This window comes from Esox lucius, chromosome 19, assembly GCF_011004845.1.
Source record: "Esox lucius isolate fEsoLuc1 chromosome 19, fEsoLuc1.pri, whole genome shotgun sequence".
Classification (NCBI taxonomy): Eukaryota; Metazoa; Chordata; class Actinopteri; order Esociformes; family Esocidae; genus Esox; species Esox lucius.
Genome location: NC_047587.1, coordinates 45,434,728 through 45,455,707, shown reverse-complemented (window position 1 = coordinate 45,455,707; position 20,980 = coordinate 45,434,728). Strand labels below are relative to the sequence as shown.

General features: G+C 42.3%; 1 protein-coding gene across 6 annotated transcripts in view; it reads left to right on the top strand.

The window, feature by feature from the left end:
• nap1l4a (nucleosome assembly protein 1-like 4a) overlaps window positions 1–16,264 on the top strand; it is a 52,776-nt gene extending 36,512 nt beyond the window's left edge. For 2 of the 6 annotated variants that reach the window (XM_010865222.4, XM_010865223.4), the window contains exons 10-14: window positions 11,047–11,066; window positions 11,356–11,475; window positions 11,622–11,657; window positions 11,738–11,782; window positions 14,556–16,264. In XM_010865222.4, the coding sequence (XP_010863524.1) occupies window positions 11,047–11,066; window positions 11,356–11,475; window positions 11,622–11,657; window positions 11,738–11,782; window positions 14,556–14,594 (260 nt within the window). In that variant the 3' untranslated portion in view covers window positions 14,595–16,264. Of the gene's footprint in view, window positions 1–11,046; window positions 11,067–11,355; window positions 11,476–11,621; window positions 11,658–11,737; window positions 11,783–13,735; window positions 13,767–14,186; window positions 14,281–14,555 lie in introns of all 6 variants that reach the window. The other 4 variants (XR_004574787.1, XR_002195624.2, XR_827431.4 and 1 more) reach the window with 4 other exon arrangements.
• The last annotated feature ends 4,716 nt before the right edge of the window (window positions 16,265–20,980 follow it).

Here is a 20,980-nt window from a genome sequence, read left to right as displayed (position 1 = left end):
GACAATCACATTGTATGATTTTTAAGTAATGAATTTGCATTTTATTGCATGACATAAGTATTTGATACATCAGAAAAGCAGAACTTAATATTTGGTACAGAAACCTTTGTTTGCAATTACAGAGATCATACGTTTTCTTTAGTTCTTGACCAGGTTTGCACACACTGCAGCAGGGATTTTGGCCCACTCCTCCATACAGACCTTCTCAAGATCTGTCAGCTTTTGTGGCTGTAGCTGGGCAATATGGACTTTTAGCTCCCTCCAAAGATTTTCTATGGGGTTCAGGTCTGGAGACTGGCTAGGCCACTCCAGGACCTTGAGATGCTTCTTACGGAGCCACTCCTTAGTTGCCCTGGCTGTGTGTTTCGGGTCGTTGTCATGCTGGGAGACCCAGCCACGACCCATCTTCAGTGCTCTTACTGAGGGAAGGAGGTTGTTGGTCATGATCTCGCGATACATGGCCCCATCCATCTTCCCTTCAAATACGGTGCAGTCGTCCCCTTTTCAGAAAATCATCCCCAAAGAATGATGTTTCCACCTCCATGCTTCACGGTTGGGATGGTGTTCTTGGGGTTGTACTCATCCTTCTTCCTCCAAACACGGCGAGTGGAGTTTAGACCAAAAAGCGCTCTTTTGTTTCATCAGACCACATGACCTTCTACCATTCCTCCTCTGGATCATCCAGATGGTCATTGGCGAACTTCAGACGGGCCTGGACATGTGCTGGCTTGAGCAAGGGGACCTTGCGTGCGCTGCAGGATTTTAATCCATGACGGCGTAGTGTGTTACTAATGGTTTTTTTGAGACTGTTATCCCAGCTCTCTTCAGGTCATTGACCAGGTTCTGCCATGTAGTTCTTGGCTGATCCCTCACCTTCCTCATGATCATTGATGCCCCACGAAGCGGGATCTTGCATGGAGCCGTAGACTGAGGGATATTGACCGTCATCCTGAAATTCTTCCATTTTCGAATAATTGCGCCAACAGTTGTTGCCTTCTCACCACGCCGCTTGCCTATTGTCCTGTAGCCCATCCCAGCCTTGTGCAGGTCTACAATTTTATCCCTGATGTCCTTACAGAGCGCTATTGGTCTTGGCCATTGTGGAGAGGTTGGGGTTTGTTTGATTGAATGTGTGGACAGGTGTCTTTTATACAGGTAAGGAGTTCAAACAGGTGCAGTTAATACATGTAATGAGGGGAGAACAGGAGGGCTTCTTAAAGAAACTAACAGATCTGTGAGAGACGGAATTCTTACTGGTTGGTAGGTGGTCAAATACTTGTGTCATGCAATAAAATGCAAATTAATTATTTAAGAATGTGATTTTCTGGATTTTTGTTTTAGATTCCGTCTCTCACAGTTCAAGTGTACCTATGATAAAAATTACAGACCTACATGCGTTGTAAGTAGGAAAAAATGCAATATCGGCAGTGTGTCAAATACTTGTTCTCCCCACTGTATATAGGTTAATGGAGAGAAGCGATTACATTTTCCTTGAAAATGTTAACTTATGTCATTGGTGGATCTGGGTTTTATATTTTCCAAATAGTCAATGAATTAATGTAACACATGAATTTAATGTATAAAGAGTATTACAATTACAGTACAAATATCAAATATCAAAAGTACTCTGCAGACTTGAGGTGATTGCAAGAGCAGAGAAGCATGCAGAGTTCAGGAAGAAAATGCAAGACCTTTTCCACCATCACTCTGGTTATTTCCTAAACTCAAGTAGTGGGGGTTGGTTAACTGACCTAAGGAAAACAAAACCAGTCCTGTAGAATAGACCCCTTATCAATCAGTGACATCTTCTGATCTGGGCTCTTCCTATGGCACACAGGTGTTATCTAAAGGATCAAGCAACCTAACTAGTTAAAAGCAACCCTTTTGACCCTGCATTCCCACCTTATAGAAACATCTGTTAACCATAAACATTCCATTGACAACCTATTAGGACAGAATACAAGAACCCAGAAAAAAAGTATATAGTAAGAGAATCATTTAACTGGTAACTGAACTGTGAAAATTTTTTGGTTCCTTCATCAGCTGAAAAAAGTGTATTGATATGTATTATATTGATCTGAGGCTTTAGCATTCTGTTGTTCCTTTGCAGTTGTTTAACACAACCAGCAGAGGACAGCAGACTGTCACCCTTGTCCTTTACCCTGCAACTGGCAGTCAAATGACGTCCTTGTTTGAAACAGTCTGCTGACTGCATTTGAACGGCTTCTGAAGAAGATGGGCTAGATATGGGCTACAAATGATTTTTTGAATTTCAAATGATATATATTTTCTTTTTTTCATTGATATAAGCTTTATTAGCATTTTGATAGAAATTCTAATGTTCCCTTACTCCCATGTTGTATATAGTTTACAAAATGGTCTGACAGGTCAACTGTACAATAGTTTTTTTTTGTCCTTTTATATTAACAGAACATGCAAATAAATAATGCATCTCATGGCATTTTAGAAAATGTGAATCAGTATTGCTTGTAATTCCATGTCAATGTTGTGATTCTATATAGTTTTTGCAGGACACATGATCCGACTTGTGCACTGTCAAACAGCTGAAAGGATGGAGATATCCATGTTTTACAAATACGTACATAAACAAATATGCATTTGACCAAAGCAGCATATTTAAATAATTTATCTCACAGCCTGTTTTGGTAGTGCACAGTGGAAGCCATTTTACACAAACAGTCCTTAGTTTTTGGGTTATCAATAGTAATCATTGGTAATCTGACTTGTATTGGAGAAAGGAATCTGTTAGAAATAGGGCTGAAATAATTCCTAGTGAAACTTGAATAACTCAATTATTTGCATCAAAGTTTCGGTTAATCCGTACTGCCCAATGGACACTGTTTCGCACATATGATTATTGCTGTTGCAACACGCGTACATGAGGTAAATGTGATTTGATGGCGGGGACTGCAAAATGGAGAAAGGGAGAGAAAATGGCAAAGAGCAAGGTGAAGAGGCCACTTTTCATCCCCAAAGCATGATGGGGGGGTGGGGGGTCTCTGATTGTGCATATGCCCTGAACAGCAGTTCGGAGTACTTGGCCTTCTTGGAGACCCTGAATGGAGTCCTGTATGGGGCTCCAGTAGGGGACTCCATAATTCTGCTGGGAGACTTTAACGCACACGTGGACAATGATGGAGACACCTGGAGAGGTGTGATAGGGAGGAACGGCCTCCCTGATCTGAACTCGAGTGGTCGTTTGTTGTTAGAGTTCTGGCTAGCCATGGATTGTCTATAATGAACACCATGTCTTGAACATAAGGATGTGCTCATAAGTGTTCGTGGTACCAGAGCACCCTAGGTCGAAAGTCGATGATCGATTTTGTGATCGTGTCATCGTATCTGAGACTGCATGTTTTGGACACTCTGGTAAAGAGAGGGGCGGAGCTGTGAACCGATTGTCATCTGGTGGTGAGTTGGGTCAGGGGGTGAGGGAAGACTCTGGACAGACCGGGAAAACCAAAATGGGTAGTGCGGGTGAACTGGGAACGTCTGGAGGAGGCCCCTGTCCGAAAGATCTTCAACTCACTACTCCAGCGGAGCTTTTCTGGCATCCCTGTGGAGGTTGAGGGCATTGAACCGGAGTGGTCGATGTTCAAAGCCTCCATTGCCGAAGCTGTTGCGTGGAGCTGTGGTCTCAAGGTCTTAAGTGCATCAAGGGGCGGTAACCCTCGAACACCCTGGTGGACACCGGTGGTCAGGGAAGCCGTCCGACTGAAGGAGGCCTTTCGGGATATGTTATCCCGGAGGACTCCGGAGACGGTTGCGGTGTACCGACAGACCCGAAGGGCTGCGACCTCTGCTGTGAAAGAGGCAAAACAGCGGGTGTGGGAAGAGTTTGGGGAAGCCATGGAGAAAGACTTTCGGTCGGCACCAAGGCGCTTCTGGAAAACCGTCCGCTACCTCAGGAGGGGAAAACGGGGAACTATCCAAGCTGTGTACGGTAAGGATGGAACACTGTTGACCTCAACTGAGGAGGTAATTGGGCGATGGAAGGAACACTTCGAGGAACTCCTAAATTCTACTAACATGCCCTCTATAGTGGAGGCAGAGCTGGAGGCTGATGAGGAAGCATCGTCAATCTCCATGGCAGAAATCACTGAGGTAGTCAAACAACTCCACAGTGGCAAAGCTCCGAGATCCGTCCAGAAATGTTGAAAGCTTTGGGTGTGGAGGGGGTGTCTTGGATGACACGCCTCTTCAACATTGTGTGGGAGTCGGGGCAAGTGCCTAAGGAGTGGCAGACCGGGGTGTTGGTTCCCCTGTTCATAAAGGGGGACCAGAGGGTGTGTTCCAATTACAGGGGTATCACACTTCTCAGCCTCCCTGGGAAAGTTTATTCAAAGGTACTGGAAAGGCGGGTTCAGCAGATAGTCGAACCTCAGATTGAAGAGGAACAATGCAGATTCTGTCCTGGCCGACCAGCTCTTTATTCTTGCAAGGATCCTGGAGGGGGCCTGGGAATATGCCCATCCAGTCTACATGTGTTTTGTGGATTTGGAGAAGGCGTATGACCGGGTCCCCCGGAAAATACTCCCGCAGCACCTCCCTGGGGTGAGGAGGTCCCTTCTAAGGGCTATCCAATCCCTGTACGTCCAAAGTGAGAGCTGTGTTAGGGTTCTCGGTAGTAAGTCGGACTCGTTCCAGGTGGGGGTTGGCCTCCGCCAGGGCTGCGCTTTGTCACCAATCCTGTTTGTAACTTTTATGGACAGGATATCGAGGCGTAGTCGGGGTGGGGAGGGGTTGCAGTTTGGTGGGCTGGGGATCTCATCGCTGCTTTTTGCGGATGATGTGGTCCTGATGGCATCAACGGTCTGTGACCTTCAGCACTCACTGGACCGGTTCGCAGCCGAGTGCGAATCAGTTGGGATGTGGATTAGCACCTCTATATCTGAGGCCATGGTTCTCAGCAGGAAACCGATGGAGTGCCTACTCCGGTTAGGGAATGAGGCGTTATCCCAAGTAAAGGAGTTCAAGTATCTCAGGGTCTTGTTCGCGAGTGAGGGGACAATGGAGCGGGAGATTGGCCGGAGAATCGTAGCAGCGGGGGCGGTATTGCATTCGCTTTACCGCACCGTTGTGACGAAAAGAGAGCTGAGCCAGAAGGAAAAGCTCTCGATGTATCGGTCAGTTTTCGTTCCTACCCTCACCTATGGTCATGAAGGCTGGGTCATGACCGAAAGAACAAGATCGCGAGTATAAGCAGCTGAAATGGGTTTTCTCAGAAGGGTGGCTGGCTTCTCCCTTAGGGATAGGGTGAGAAGCTCAGCCATCCGTGAGCAACTCTGAGTAGAGCCGCTGTTCGTTTGCGGCGAAAGGAGCCAGTTGAGGTGGTTCAGGCATCTGGTAAGGATGCCCCCAGGACATCTCCCTAGGGAGGTGTTCCAGGCACGTCCAGCTGGGAGGAGACCTCGGGGTAGGCCCAGGACTAGGTGGAGAGATTATATTTCGACACTGGCCTGGGAATGCCTCGGGATCCCCCAGTCAGAGCTGGCAAATGTGGCTTAGGAAAGGGAAGTTTGGGGTCCCCTGTTTGAGCTGCTGCCCCCGTGACCCGATAAGCGGATGAAGATGAGAATGAGACCCTCACATAAATTGTGAAAGTTTGGCATTGATTTTGAAAATATGACTGATCATGCAAAATACTATTTTATTTAAGGATAGTGATCATATGAAGCAATTTATTATTACATCACCTTTAATGATGAGTTACATTTCGAGCACTGTGACGTCGCCCGGTATGGCGCAGCCGGGGCCCCACCCTGGAGCCAGGCCCGGGGTTGGGGCTCGTATGCGAGCGCCTGGTGTCCGGGCCTTTCCCCATGGGGCCCGGCCGGGCTCAGCCCGAACAAGCAACGTGGGGCCGCCTTCCTGTGGGCTCACCACCTACAGGAGGGACCATAAGGGCTCGGTGCGGAGAGGATCAGGCAGCAGTCGAAGGCGGGGGCCTCGACAACCCGATCCCTGGACACGGAAACTAGCTCTAGGGACGTGGAACGTCACCTCGCTGGCGGGGAAGGAGCCTGAGATTGTGTGTGAGGTTGAGAGGTTCCGTCTAGGCTTGGGCTCTGGAACCACACTCCTTGAGAGAGGATGGACTCTTCACCACTCTGGAGTTGCCCATGGTGAGAGGCGGCGGGCTGGTGTGGGTTTGCTTATAGCTCCCCAGCTCTGCCGCCATGTGTTGGAGTTTACCCCGGTGAATGAGAGGGTCGTTTCCCTGTGCCTATGGGTCGGGGATAGGTCTCTCACTGTTGTTTGTGCCTACAGGCCGAACGGCAGTGCAGAGTACCTGACCTTCTTGTAGTCTCTGGGAGGGGTGCTGGAAAGTACTCCGACTGGGGACTCTATCGTTCTACTAGGGGACTTCAACGCCCATGTGGGCAACGACAGTGACACCTGGTGGGGCTTGATTGGGAGGAACGGCCCCCCTGATCTGAACCTGAGCGGTGTTCAGTTATTGGACTTCTGTGCCTAGTCACAGATTGTCCATAACGAACACCATGTTCAAGCATAAGGGTGTCCATCAGTGCACGTGGCACCAGGACACCGTAGGTCGATGATTTACTTTTTTGTTGTTTCATCTGACCTGCGGCTGTATGTCTTGGACACTGTAAGGGTCTGCTGGGAACGTCTGGCCGAGTTTTTAACTCCCACCTCCGGCAGAGCTTCGACTGGATCCCGAGGGAGGCTGGAGATTATTGAGTCCGAGTGGACCATGTTCTCCACCGCCATTGTCGAAGCGGCCGTTTGAGTTTGTAATTAAAATAAAACTGCCATTTTGAAAGCTACACCCTCCTCCTTCCATGACTTTTCATAAATGGGCGTATACAACATTATTCTGTTAGAATTCCAACCTGACTAACAGAAAACTATTTAGACTATCTGTTTATAAAAAATTCGACCCTGTTTTCCGACTTAGTCCTGTGGCGTGGGCTGTAGACAGATTGTTTATACCCAAATTGTACCCAGGCACTAATCACCCCTCACTGAATGCATGACGTCAATGGATGAATGCGTGATACTCCCAGATGGATGAGCCTTGGTCGAATTTGAATGAACTTACAAATGAAATACAAGATTTCCATGACCATTCAACAAATTCATTATGCTATTATTGAAACATAATACAAACGATATAGGCTACTCGACAGTTTTTCAATAGGACATTCAGCTTCTTGTGTAGGCTAATGTTACATGTATCATCCAATGTACTACCCTAAATAATTACCTACGATTTTCTTGAGTATACAACATATTGTTATTGAAACAATCCTTGACAATTCAACAAATTACACATAGATGTTTGTATTAGGGGAGAAAGACAAACAATTTGTCAGACATCCTAGTTTTCTCTGATTATTTTACTGAATATTCAGATTTTACAAATGTATTACGCTAAATAATTATTCACGAAACAAAAAGCCAAAGATATTCTTTACCAAACAACACCTTTTTATTTAAACAGAATATAAACAGTATCCTCGACAATTCAACAAATGTATTACACATTGCTATTTCAGCCAGTACATGGCCAACCAACCTGACAAGTTTGGGATAGAATTTTGGTTAGCTGCTGACACAAAGTGCATGCTCAATGGCTACCCATACCTGGGGAAGGATGAAACCAGGCCAGTGGGTGAGCGACTTTAGGAGACTGGTTTTGAGACTCACAGGGCTTTTGACCATCAAAGGCAGACATGGCCACAGACAACTTCTTAACATCACTTTATCTGGCAGAGAAACCAAGGGCGAAAAAACATGAACAAAAGAGACAAAGCTGCCACAATGTGTGCAAAACAAGAGTTTGCCGCCTCAGCACCATGCATCCAACTGTCGCCATCAGCAGCGGATCCAAGAAAAAACTGAGACAGTGAGACACTACAATCACTCGTTTATCAAGCAACCATGCTTTAGGCCCATGTACGGCAATGCTTGCGTATATCCATTGATCGTCGCAAACTGGTTGATAATTTTACCTTGTACATCAACTAAATGAGATCAAAATGAATACACAATTCTAATGGATTCAGCTTTGTATAATTTAAGGGTTGTGTAATTTTCATTTAGTACATTTGTAGGGCCTATTAAATGAAAATACTATAGCCAGTGTTCTTAGAAATAATAATTCTACAGTATGTATTATTTTCTTTAGCAGATTTTTGTATGATAAGAACTTCAATACCTGCTGGCAGAAGTACAAACATCGAACAAGATGCATAAAATGCATGTTTTTATAGCCCACATCTTCCAAAACAAGCAACAAAAGACTTTTCTATATTTTATCAAATAGTCAATTTCGTTAATCATGTAGACTACTGTAAATCATCCTTTGATCAACCATTTTCCCTGCTAATCAAATTTACAAATAAAGTTAATTGAATAATACACTAGTGTTTTTTTTTAAGAGAAGGCTGTGTTGCCATACACCCGAACTTATGCCAAAAAAAATGCTGATTATTTTGTAATTCGCAAACTGACCCTAATGAATCAGCCAGTCTCGATCAGTTGGTTTACCTCTAATCTGTACACTGTACTGCAGACATAGTGGTTAGAACACATTTTTTCATGGGTTTGGTCTCTGTATTAGGTTAATGTTTTGTGATTTAGCAGACCCAGTTATCCAGGGTTACTTAGAATAAGGTCAATGCCCACATGAACTTTAAATTAGGCCTAGGATTTTTATATATCTAACTGACAGTTTATATTAAAACAGATTATATAGATTTTTAGTAATGTTGTCTGTCGACTACAGAGTGATTTCCTAACACATTCCACGGTGAACAGAAGCAGTATCATGTCCACCTTTTATCTTTTGGAAATGTTAAGGCAAGAGAATAGACTAGAAAGGACATGCACCTAAGACGGATTAAAAAGTGACTGCACCCAACTGATGTGGCCTTGTTATAAATCTTCATGTAAGAAATGCAGGAGCCATGACATGCTCAAACGAGATTTGTCTTGGAGGTTAGGTTTAATGTGGATGTTTTTTTGTGTGGCAAGTACACTACTACCTGTTAAAACCTTAAACCAATAACCAGCTTTTTCAACTCATTGTTGCAAGGGCAACAACTCAAGCTGCTACTGAGAAGTTTTGACTAGTAATATGTAGCCATTTTTGTAGCCTGTGGCTGATTCAAAATAAGCATTGCACCAATGCCAATAAAACGGGGTTGAGGCATGTGGAGTAATGTTTGATACTAGCTCGTAAGCTTATCCTGTCCTGGCAAGCAAACATTACAGAGCAATGTATGCTTTGGACACAATCCACAGTTACTGGTTTTCTTTGGTTCGTTTTCCCTACTGACTAATAAAATTATCACTATAATTTTAATGGTAGGTTTATTTAAACAGAGAGAGACAGAATAACAACAAAAGTAATCCAGAAAAACACGTCAAAAATGTTATGTATTTCCATTTTAATGAGTGAAATAAGTATTCGATCCCTCTTAATCAGAGAGATTTCTGGCTCCCAGGTGTCTTTTATACAGGTAATGGGCTGAGATTAGGAGCGCACTCTTAAAGGGAGCACTCCTAATCTCAGTTTGTTACATGTATAAAAGACACCTGTCCACAGAAGTAATCAATCAATCAGATTCCAAACTCTTCACCATGGCCAAGACCAAAGAGCTGTCCAAGGATGTCAGGGACAAGATTGTAGACCTACACAAGGCTGGAATGGGCTACAAGACCATCGCCAAGCAGCTTGGTGAGAAGGTGACAACAGTTGGTGCAATTATTCGCAAATGGAAGAAACCCAAAAGAACTGTCAGTCTCCCTCAGTCTGGGGCTCCTTGCAAGGTCTCACCTCGTGGAGTTGCAATGATCATGAGAATGGTGAGGAATCAGCCCAGAACTACACGGGAGGATCTTGTCAATGATCTCAAGGCTGCTGGGACCGTAGTTATCAAGAAAACAATTGGTAACACACTACGCTGTGAAGGACTGAAATCCTGCAGCACCCCCAGGTCCCCCTGCCCAAGAAAGCACATGCCTGTCTGAAGTTTGCCAGTGAAAATCTGAAAAAACTGTGTGAAAGTGTTGTGGTCAGATGAGACCAAAATCGAGCTCTTTGGCATCAACTCAACTCACCCCAAGAACACCATCCCCACCGTCAAACATGGAGGTGGAAACATTATGCTTTGGGGGTTTTTTTCTGCCAAAGGGACAGGACAACTTCACTGCATCAAAGGGATGATGGATGGGGCCGTGTACCGTCAAATCTTGGGTGGGAACCTAGTTCCCTCAGCCAGGACATTGAAAATGGGTTGTGGATGGGTATTCCAGCATGACAATGACCCAAAACACATGGCCAAGGCAACAAAGGAGTGGCTCAAGAAGAAGCACATTAAGGTCCTGGAGTGGCCTAGCCAGTCTCCAGACCTTAATCCCATAGAAAATCTGTGGAGGGAGCCAAAGTTTCGAGTTGCCAAACGTCAGCCTCAAAACCTTAATGACTTGGAGAAGATCTGCAAAGAGGAGTGGGACAAAATCCCTCCTGAGATGTGTGCAAACCTGGTGGCCAACAACAAGAAACGTCTAACCTGTTATTGCCAACAAGGGTTTTGCCACCAAGGACTAAGTCATGTTTTGCAGAGGGGTCAAATAGTTAAATGCAAATCAATTTATAACATTTTTGACATGTTTTTTTCTGGATTTTTTTTTTCTTATACTGTCTCTCACTGTTCAAATGAATCTACCATTAAAATTATAGACTGGTCATTTCTTTGTCAGTGGGTAAACGTACAAAATCCTTATATGTTTGTCAATAACTTTTTCCCTCTCTGTATGTGGGTCATACCACTAACAATTTTCTAACTCAAATCTAGTGGATTTTTTGCTAGAACAACTTAAGTAAAAGCAAGGCATAGACAAATCTGTGTATGGGGTTTTCATTCAATCTCAAAGACAATATCACACAGAGTGAAGGGAGCTACAATAAAGATGATCTAAAATTGTGGTATCTGCATTTTGCCTTTCAATAGAAGTTTATTATTTGTAATCATTTTGTATATTCTCTTTCAGTTTCACCAGATGGAGAGATGGTGAGTGATAACATTTGAATATTTGGTCCAAATGCAAACAAAATTTATTACAGTGTTGAATAGATTTCTACATTATGGACATTGCTATGAGGCCAGTTGCCTGGACATAAGTCCAAGACTAACCATTCCAAATGTTTTTTTTACAGAAAGCATCATAGTTGTAGTGCTGATCTAGGGAACAGATTCTGCCAGAGCATATATTCATTGTTGAAAATGGATACTGACTCTAGACCACCACTATTCTAGGTGTAAGTACAGTTCAGTTCCAACCAAATATTTTTCTCCCCAGGATGAGGACTCTGAGTTCAACCTAGCCACAGACTTTGAGATTGGCCATTTCTTTCGTGAGCGGATAGTTCCCCGAGCTGTGCTCTACTTCACTGGAGAGGCACTGGAGGATGACGAAAGTGTACGTGACACAGACACATTGAGAAAGTAACTTTTAGAATATGTTGTAACTACTGTATTATGTTTGTTACAAGTCTGTATTGATAGGTTACATTGGAATTTTGTGTGTAGCTTTAAATTTAAACTCAAATGTCTTCTTGTCTGCAGTTTGAGGAGGAAGAACTAGAAGAGGGAGATGAAGAGGTAATTAGGATTGGGTATTCATATTTAGTAAAACATTTTTTTAAATGTAATATACTTAGCTAGTCTTTAATCTGTTTCAGGAGGAGGATGGCGATGAGGATGATGAGGGAGACTTTGACCCTAAGGTCAGTATTGAAGGAGTGCTGCTTTTGTGTTCCCAACCAAACCGACCAACTGTTCTCACCTATGCATGCAATATAAAAAATATGATTTTCTTTATATGAGAGAGGTTCTGTGCATTAACCTAAGCTCTAACCATTTCTCAATGTGCTCCACCTTATAATATTCTTTACCATATGTAATGTATTATTTAAATAGTAATTTAATTCATATTTTACCCCACATAGTTTTTCCTTTGAAAATGCAGCTAGCTAGCTTCTTACCTTGAGTTGTCGCTCATACGATGGCTACCTTTATATCGATGTAAATGCCACTTACTGACTGTTCAACACAAACGTGCACATGCACAGACACAACCAGTGACTTTTCTCTGACCTCACTAGCTGTTTGATACTCTGACGGTGCAGGACGTGGTTGCTCTGCTCTGATGCTGGTGCGATAGATGCTGTGATGCTGTGCGCAATGTAAAATGCACTAAGCTTTGTAAAAAAAAAAAGATATGTCATTAAAATGTTCCGTTTTTTTGTTGCGGTGCATCACAACTTAACAGCACCGCTCTCTGCTGCTCTAATTACAATAAGAGGGAAACATTGGGTACAAACATTGACCCGAGTGTGGTGAATAGCCTTCTAAGATTTACTTATGAGTAGGGTAACGGTACGCTTAAGTCACGGTTCGGTATTTACCGGAAATGTTAAGTCACGTTTCGGTACAGTGGAAAAAGATATGCAAAACATAAAATGTATTTCAATTTATTATGAAGTTATACATTTTGCCCATTGCCACTGTAGTTAAAGCTGCATTTGGTAGGATTTTTTCAGTAAAAAAACAATTAGAGCATTTTGCAAATACTCATCGGTGAGAAAGCGGTTCCACAACATAGAATGAATTTCTGAATAATAATATGAAAAATAGAATTACCTTTTCTTAAATAAGTGCTAACTCAGAGTTCAATGTTATAGTTAGCCTTGCTAATGTTAGCTTAGGATTCCTGGTTGAAAGCTATTGAAAGCTAGTCTAAGTCTGTTGTAGTAGACGTGGGAGGAATAGTCTGTTTGTCATCCTGTCATCCTCTAGCTGACATCATTTCTTACAGTTAACAAACTTCGCTCATGTGCTAGGCTACTTCAGCTAAGTTCCGTCTCCTGGGGAAATTCTTGAGTTTAGAATGTTAGACTATATTCATTGGGAACACAACGCATACCGAACCGAACGTCCTGTACCGAACGGTACGGATACGTGTAACATTACACACCTACCCGCATTTGGCTCTTGGCGGATGTTAATTTCGGACCCTTTATGTGGACATCAAAATACATATCTATTTACATGAAACAAAAGGAAAAGGTGAACATCAATGGTTTCTCAAGCATGATGATGGATGAAAGGATAACAAAAATTACAGGAACACTCCTAGAGGTCTTCACAAGTGAATAGATTTTGTCACTAATCTTAAGAGGAACTCTGATATAAGGAATTTCTATTAGGTGTGCACAGACCATAGACCATCTTTAATGCGGAGCAAACTTTTCTGAAATGCAACAAACATCTGCTGCATTATGGGTTTGAAACTGGCCTGCTGCTCTTTGGGCACAATTTTTTTTGTAGATCTTTTGCCAGTGTCTGTTGCCTAGAAATGTCAGCATTTAGCATAAAATGCAGCATGTACTACAGAGCTGCCCAACCCTGTTCTTGGAGAGCTATCATCCTGAAGGTTCTCTTAAGCCCAGTTGTAACTAAGTTGAATTTAAGCTTGTCATCTAGCAAATGCTTAGAATCAGGTCAGGTTAGGGTTTCATTGCTCTCTAGGAACACTGTTGGAGCAGCCCTAATGCAGGACAAACCTGGTCCCCTAACATGTAAATAGTCAATGGTGTCGTGTCTGTATGTTGTTTCAATATGAGGTTTTGTTTCCTGACCGCTGTTGTTGTCTCTCCCCCTGTACCTCCTTTTTACAGGCATAATCATTCTCACCCCATTCATTTCTAGGTAAGGGAGATATTGGGATGGCCTCTGTAGTTTTGTATTTCATATTTACTTCTAGCTCCTCCATAGACACCTTTCTCACATTCTCTCAACACACACATACTATTGCTGTATGCCTTCTATGTCATTGTTTATTCTCCTAGCCAAATTCCATATGGCCATCCTAGAAGAATGTTGTGAACTGTAATCAATATTTTTCTTTTTTTAAACAGCCCTTACAAACTTAAGTGAACTTTGTCCACTGCTATCTAAAATAGAGGATGTGTGCTTTAAGATTATTAGTAATAATTATACTCATGCTCTCACAACCTCATTAAAGTTAGCTTCATTTGTAATCAACATTTAAAGTGAAACAATTTTCCTGGCTGGTTAGACTGTCTTGACTGTCTTAATTTTGAAGAAAAGTTTAATTCTGCTTTTAAGTTGGCCATTTGGGATTGAGTTGAAGAATAAGCGATGAAAAACTGATGAAACCCAGTCAGTGTCTCCATCCGACTTAATCTTTCTAGCGCCTTAGGTTTGTAGTTCTACTTTGTCTCCTGTACTCTCCCAAGTAGTCCAAGGTCTCACTGACCCAATTTAAGACCAGTCCAATTGAGATAACACTTCTCATCTTTTACTTAATTGTGAACTTTCTTTCCCTGTGCTTGGTCTGTACTGTTGGCTCCCAGTAATTTGATTAGCTATCTGAGCTCTGTCTGCTTTGACCACTTCTGCGGTCTTTCTCCCTGCATTCTTCCATCAGCTGTTATTGATCTTTATTTCTTTCTCTTTTCCTCTTCCACCACTCAGAAAGAAGAACCCCAGCCCGCAGAGTGTAAACAGCAGTAGCTGCGGACCAAGGGAGCTTGTCCATCAAAATTCTGCTGTCCATCAAATCCGTTCTCATCCAGTCAGCAGGTTTTCTCACTTCTGTTGACTGCCTGTTAAGAACTCTCACACAAATGCAATAGAACGCAACCCAACAATGTTTTTAATACATGCATGCCTTTTTTTTTTTTTCTGTCTCCTGCCATCATTCATAACTAATGCAAAAATTATCTGGTCTTAACGATTTACTCATGGCAGCGTGGATTAAGAGCTACTGCCGAGAACATCCGAATTATCTGAATAAAATGGCTTGAATGGATGGATCCAAACTTTAGTTTTCAACCAGAAATCAGTTACTCAGGGTTTTATAATGCCAATAGGAGATGTTAGTTTCCCAGGAAACTGCTGAACTCGTCTGACTTAATCACTGGGGTTGCTGTCAAGTAATTTTTTTTGTGTTTTTAATAGACACGTTATATCAGTGTGACTTTCTTTTCTTTAATGTTCAAGTTATTGGACTATTTATTCTGGTCTCATGCAGCTGTACAAAGTGGTGCGTTGTCAGAAATAATTCAGTCCTCTGCCACAATGGTGAAGGCTCATTCTAATCGACTGAGCAAATTCCCAACAAACTTTTATCACTGCTTTTACAGGTTTTGCAAGACTAACAAAATGTGTATACTGCCAAATTTTATTTTTAATGTGACATGGTCTGAAGCATTTTGAGAACTTGTTTCTAGCTACTGCTTTGACTGTGCCTGGTTAATATAAACATAACTGCGTTGAGATAATGACTTATTTTATGGACTAAAAAGAGTTTAAGGCATAAGTACCCAGCGGTTTAGCTGTGCTTTCTGGCTCTGTCCCCCCCCCACCCACCTCACTTCTGATAGTAAGCCAATCTACTATATTTGGTAAGAGTTGCATGACCATTTGTCCCTTCTGGCATCTCTCAGGACCATGTAAATTTAACATTGTAACGGATATTACATAATTTATACATTGCTGATACTTTGTCATGGTTTCTTGGTTTTGTTTTTTGTAATACAATTCGCAAAGAAACAGGGTTAGATATACAAAATGGTCAGAGCGTAACATGAGTATAACATCTTATTGCACTTACCCAATCCTGAGACCTGTTGGAAGGCAATGGGGAGTCTTGAAAGGAGGTGTAGGTTTGTAATTGGGCCAGAAAATGTTGTGGCTGTTTATGCAGCAATCATACACTATGCCCATTGTCACGTAAAGCTAAAAAATATATCCTGCCTATATGTTCTGTAAATCTTTCCCAGTAACATACAAACAGAATCTAAACCTGTATTACTCTGAAGAATGCCTGCTGGTGTCTATAGAATGTCTCCCCAAAACACGTGACTGCAGCTTGCCCACGTTGTTAGGCTTTTATCAGCACCTTGATGCTGGCTGGTACTGTGCTCATCTTGGTAACGCTAGTCATCAATTGTGTGTTACTGCACACCCCCCTCTTTTTTTCTTTTTTCAAATACAGATTGTTGATTTTGAAAGGACAGATCTCTTGAAGCCACGGTGATGTCGTCAGCCCTCCCCACCTAATTGGACTGTGTGCTAGCAATGGCCTTATCGGGTTCCTCACAATTTGTTACCTGCGCAATATTATTTTCAATTTGTACAAAGTTAGTTAAGATATTCTATTAAAAGTTGTGTGACAAGACTGTTTGATTTCTGGTTTGGTTTGTGTTCCAGGTCATTCATTATTTTGCTGTGGGTGGGTATTATCTGATTAATTAATGGTAATCATTAGAATTTTATATTGTTACATTACCTATAAGTTTACACATGTAAGCGAGTTGATGATTAATGAAATTCCTGTCTTATCTGTAACTGGCAAACATTTTGCACAGCAAAATGGACCGGATTGGAAGAAAGTTCCAGATGCGATTTACTGAATTTGACTCAACAAATTAACCTGAGTGAAAACTTGAAAAGGTTTAGTGACATCACAATGATTCGGGACTAGGTATAAACACTTTCTATCTTTTAGACTCAAGACTTGCTCCTAGCTACAGTCTGAACACCCAATACAGATATATGGAGATAGAATTGCTTTTAAGGTATTTCAAATGTGCAGACCACAGTTTACTCATGTGTAAACATAAAATACAATTTACAAATTAATATTTGTGTATTGGTCCCTATTAGTTTTGCGTTGTTTCGTACTACATAAAAATCTACAATTGCAGTACACAAATGTAATTCACAATCTTCAAACAAACACGTTTAAAATTCACAAACAAATACTTCACGATCTGAAAATATATAACACGATCCGCAATTGGAATTCACAATATTCAAACTATTTTCATCAGGTGAAGAGGTATTTGTGTGTGACATGAGTTTGTCGAACGTATCGTATTTGTGGATAGCAAACTGGATTGATTCATGTTTGTTTACAGATTTATGACGCAAACATTCCGCATTAGATTTGCAAAATTGATTTGTACTTGCTATCCAAAGAGGCAAATAGGGTTATCTCTTCGCTAGCTTTCTTGACAACAAGCCTGTCCTCCAGCCAATCGGGCACTTACCCTTAGTCTTACGTCAGGCCTTGGTTCGAGTGCTACGAAGTGAGATCTTTCCTGAAGTCCTGGTGAAAACAGCAACTATGCAGGAAACTGGTAAACTGTTCATAAAAACGTTATTGGAAGAAATGGCTTTCTTTTGTAACCAGTTTTGCACTGTATGGTCATTTTATGCATATTTTTACATTGCATTCTACTGAATGCACAACATTTACTCATTCAGGCTTATTTGTCAATATGAATAAAATAGGCAGCTCATTCATAAACCCATCAGTGAAATTGAGTGTCGATGAGTGAACTTGTTCTTTCCTCCATGATTTTTGACCGTGTGTAATTGCCCAGCTGCTTTAGGTAAGTGTCCAACAGGCTGTACAAATGATGTCTGTGATTGTAGGTGTTTTTTACCGTAATGAATGAATTCAAAAATGTTATTGAACATAAGGCCTACGTGGTCGGGCCTTAGTACTTTTAAACAACTTTGCCTATTTTGTCGCAAATATAAATTTTGTTTTGCACTTTTGAGCATTCCTTGATTACCTACTACAAATTGGCATGTAATTAAATGCATTTATTTTCAGTGAAGTTTAAACAAAATGACTGGACTCTGTCCATGATGCTGAAATATGTGTCAAAATAGTTTGTAAGGTGTTTTCACAGCTCTCTAAATTGCGCATTGGTGCAGTTTATACCTGTTGCGGCTATACAGTGGGGAGAACAAGTATTTGATACACTGCCGATTTTGCAGGTTTTCCCACTTACACAGCACCGTGAACTTGCGTTCACACATGCAACGCCATCAGTGACATGTATGGAGTGTGATGAGTGGGAGAGCAAGTTTGTCGCTCAGGGAACAGATGGAGCCGCTGTGATGACCAGAGCCAGGAATGTTGTGGTCAGCTGGCTGGGGTACAGGGCCTACATCATCGGCATCTACAGTATGGTCTCTACACCTTATACCACACCAGTCCACTGAACAGGGCAAACGGCTTTTGGGCACACCACTGGTTCCCACCAAAATTGGCACGACCCAATGGGTAGGACACCTGTTGTGTGCACTGGACCATTTCCTGCGAGGTTACCAATGGCTTGTCCAGCACCTGAAAAAAATTGTGGCTCTAGATTGCTATGCTAAGTACTCCAAAAGTCAACAGTATGTAATGTCCTGTAAATAAGAACCAACAGGGTTACAATTGGTAACAACATGTTAAAAATGGAAATGTGTCATATATATATATATTTTTTTTTGGAAAGCAATTAATTGTCTATTTGTATGTCTTTGTTCTTTATGTATTTCAGATTCAATCTGCTGATGCCCAAAATGTCCAAGGTGTCTGTGGCTTCCTGCATGACACACTAACACACCTGAGCAACCTGTCTGTAGAGGTCCACCATCACTACAACAGAAGCCCACAGCTCCTTGTGCTCAACAGAGGTACAAACATAAGTACAAAAATCGATTTATTTAAGCTACAATAAGAGAGAGGATTACGTCAATAAGATAGGGAGAGAGTGCGTTGTCCAGGAAAGGATTTAGAAGGAAAGGAAAGGATGGTAAAATATGAGGCATTCATCCGAGAAGGGACCGTGATGACCACAATAGCTATGAAGGAATTTCACTGACTAGAGGTGACAGCAAGACCCTCGTCACCTCACAGGACAAAATGCTTGACAGACTAGTTGAGAGTTTGACTGACAGGTTCCAAGGCTCCCATGTAGGGGTCCTGTGTGCCACCAAGCTGGGCAGCTTCACCAACTGGCCAGAGTCAAGAGATGCAGCAGCAGGCTACTTTGTTTTGTGTTACAGTGCAGTCAGGTTAGATCCAGTTTAATGATCATATGTTTGTAGTTTGAAAATGAGAAGTGCATGATGCTTGTTGTAATGTAAACAGTTATTCTAGATTTTGGTGACCCTGAAATGGAAACCCTGGAGGACAATTTCAAGCCTGTCCTGGAGACCTCCGTCATCCATGTTGAAAGGATCCCTGACCAGTGGACTGTCCTTAAGGTGCTGATGTCCAGTCACTGCAGATGTCCTGGTTCCATGTCAACAGGAGCCATCAGCATTCCTGCTGATTTGCTGGCATTGGTTGACCTGGTCCTGTCCTTCCCTGCCTCCTCAGCTGAATGTGAAAGAGGTTTTAATACCACGAAACAGGTGAAAACCTATTGGTGGTCCAACCTTAAGTCTGATTTGTCAGATCTCCTAATGGTCCAGATGTCCTCTCCAGCAATATAGATGGTATAGCTTGCAGCACCATTTAACCCACCCACTCCATTGGCTCAAAAGTAATGCACTATAATGCAAAGTAGCCAATGCAAATTGCCTTATAAAAAATAAATCAACACCATGTGCTGTGGAACATTAAGTAACATTATTTTTAGTTTAGGATCCATATATATTGTCATTTTATGGGGCAGTATAGATGATCGAGATAGCAGCCCCTTCTATGGATTCTACACACCCCAGTGAAATTACACCATACTTGGATTTTACACACTCTATTACTAACCATGTGTTTCTCCTTTTTCAGCTCTTTCATCTCCTAAGGCAGACCTGAAATGTATAGCATGTTGTGGTATTAAACTTGTATGTAAGAATATACACCCAATAGTGGTACCGTATCTAACAGTTATAATAATTTTCATTGGTTATGTGCTTTTAATAACTACTCTATCTGGCTAACTTGCAATATCTTGGCTAACGTAACTACAGTTGTGCTCAAAACTTTTTATACCCTTGGAGAATTGGTAATATATGTACCATTCTCCAAGAAAACATGAGTGAGCAGGCAAAACATGTCTTATTTCTTATGGGATTCAACTGTAGGTTATAACAAAAGCTGATTTAATACAGGGTAAACTAGCAGCAATTTAGAAGGAGTAGGATTGGAAAAATGCACAATATAGGTAGAAGTATTGGTTATTATTAGTGTACTGTGCTTATGAATGGCACATGAAAGGGAATATTATAGTGTACATAGAAAGTACCTGAAAAGACATCAGAGCATTTGGAATGTTCATGTGTGATATGATCATGAATCAGTGTTCTTGGTTGAGGAGCCTTATGACCTGAGGGAAAAACTGTATGTTCGTCTGGAGGTGCCAATGCTCCGGTAGTGTCTACCCAGACGGCAGCAGTGGGAATAGACCAAAGCCTGAGTGGCTGTGGTCTTTGATGGTGTTCCGTGCTTTCCTCCGGCATCGTGTATTGTAGATGTCTTGCAGGTAGGGGAGATGGCAGGCAATGATACACTCCACAGACCTTACCACCCTAGTAATGCAGAGTAATGCAGCCTGACAGGATGCTTTCCATGGTGCACTTGTAGAAGTTGGTGAGAGTTTTTACAGACATGCCAAACTTCTTGAGTCTCCTCAGAAAGTAAAGTTGTTTTTGGGCAGTGTTCACTGTCGCTTGCCTGGACCAAGCTCGTCTTTGATGAACACACCGAGAAACTTGAATTCGGAGACTCCACTTCAGCTCCATCGATGTGTATGGGGGCATTACTCCCGCTCTGCCACTTCCCGAAGTCCGCGATCATCTCCTTTGTCTTGCAGATGTTGAGACAGAGGTTGTTGTCCTGGCACCATGTAGCCAGGATCTTTACCTCCTCTCTATAAGCGGTCTCATAATTTTTGAAGATGAGACCCAGGGTGGTAGTGTCGTCTGCAAATTTAAGGATGGTGTTTGGGCTGTGCTTGGCCACACAGTCATCCATGAACAGGAAGTACAGGAGGGGACCAAGTACACAGCCCTGCAGGGCCAGTGCAGAGGAGGTGAGGTTGCCCATTCTCACCACCTGGGGTCTGCCCGTAAGGAAGGTGTTGACCTTGCATAGGTGTTGAGCTCAT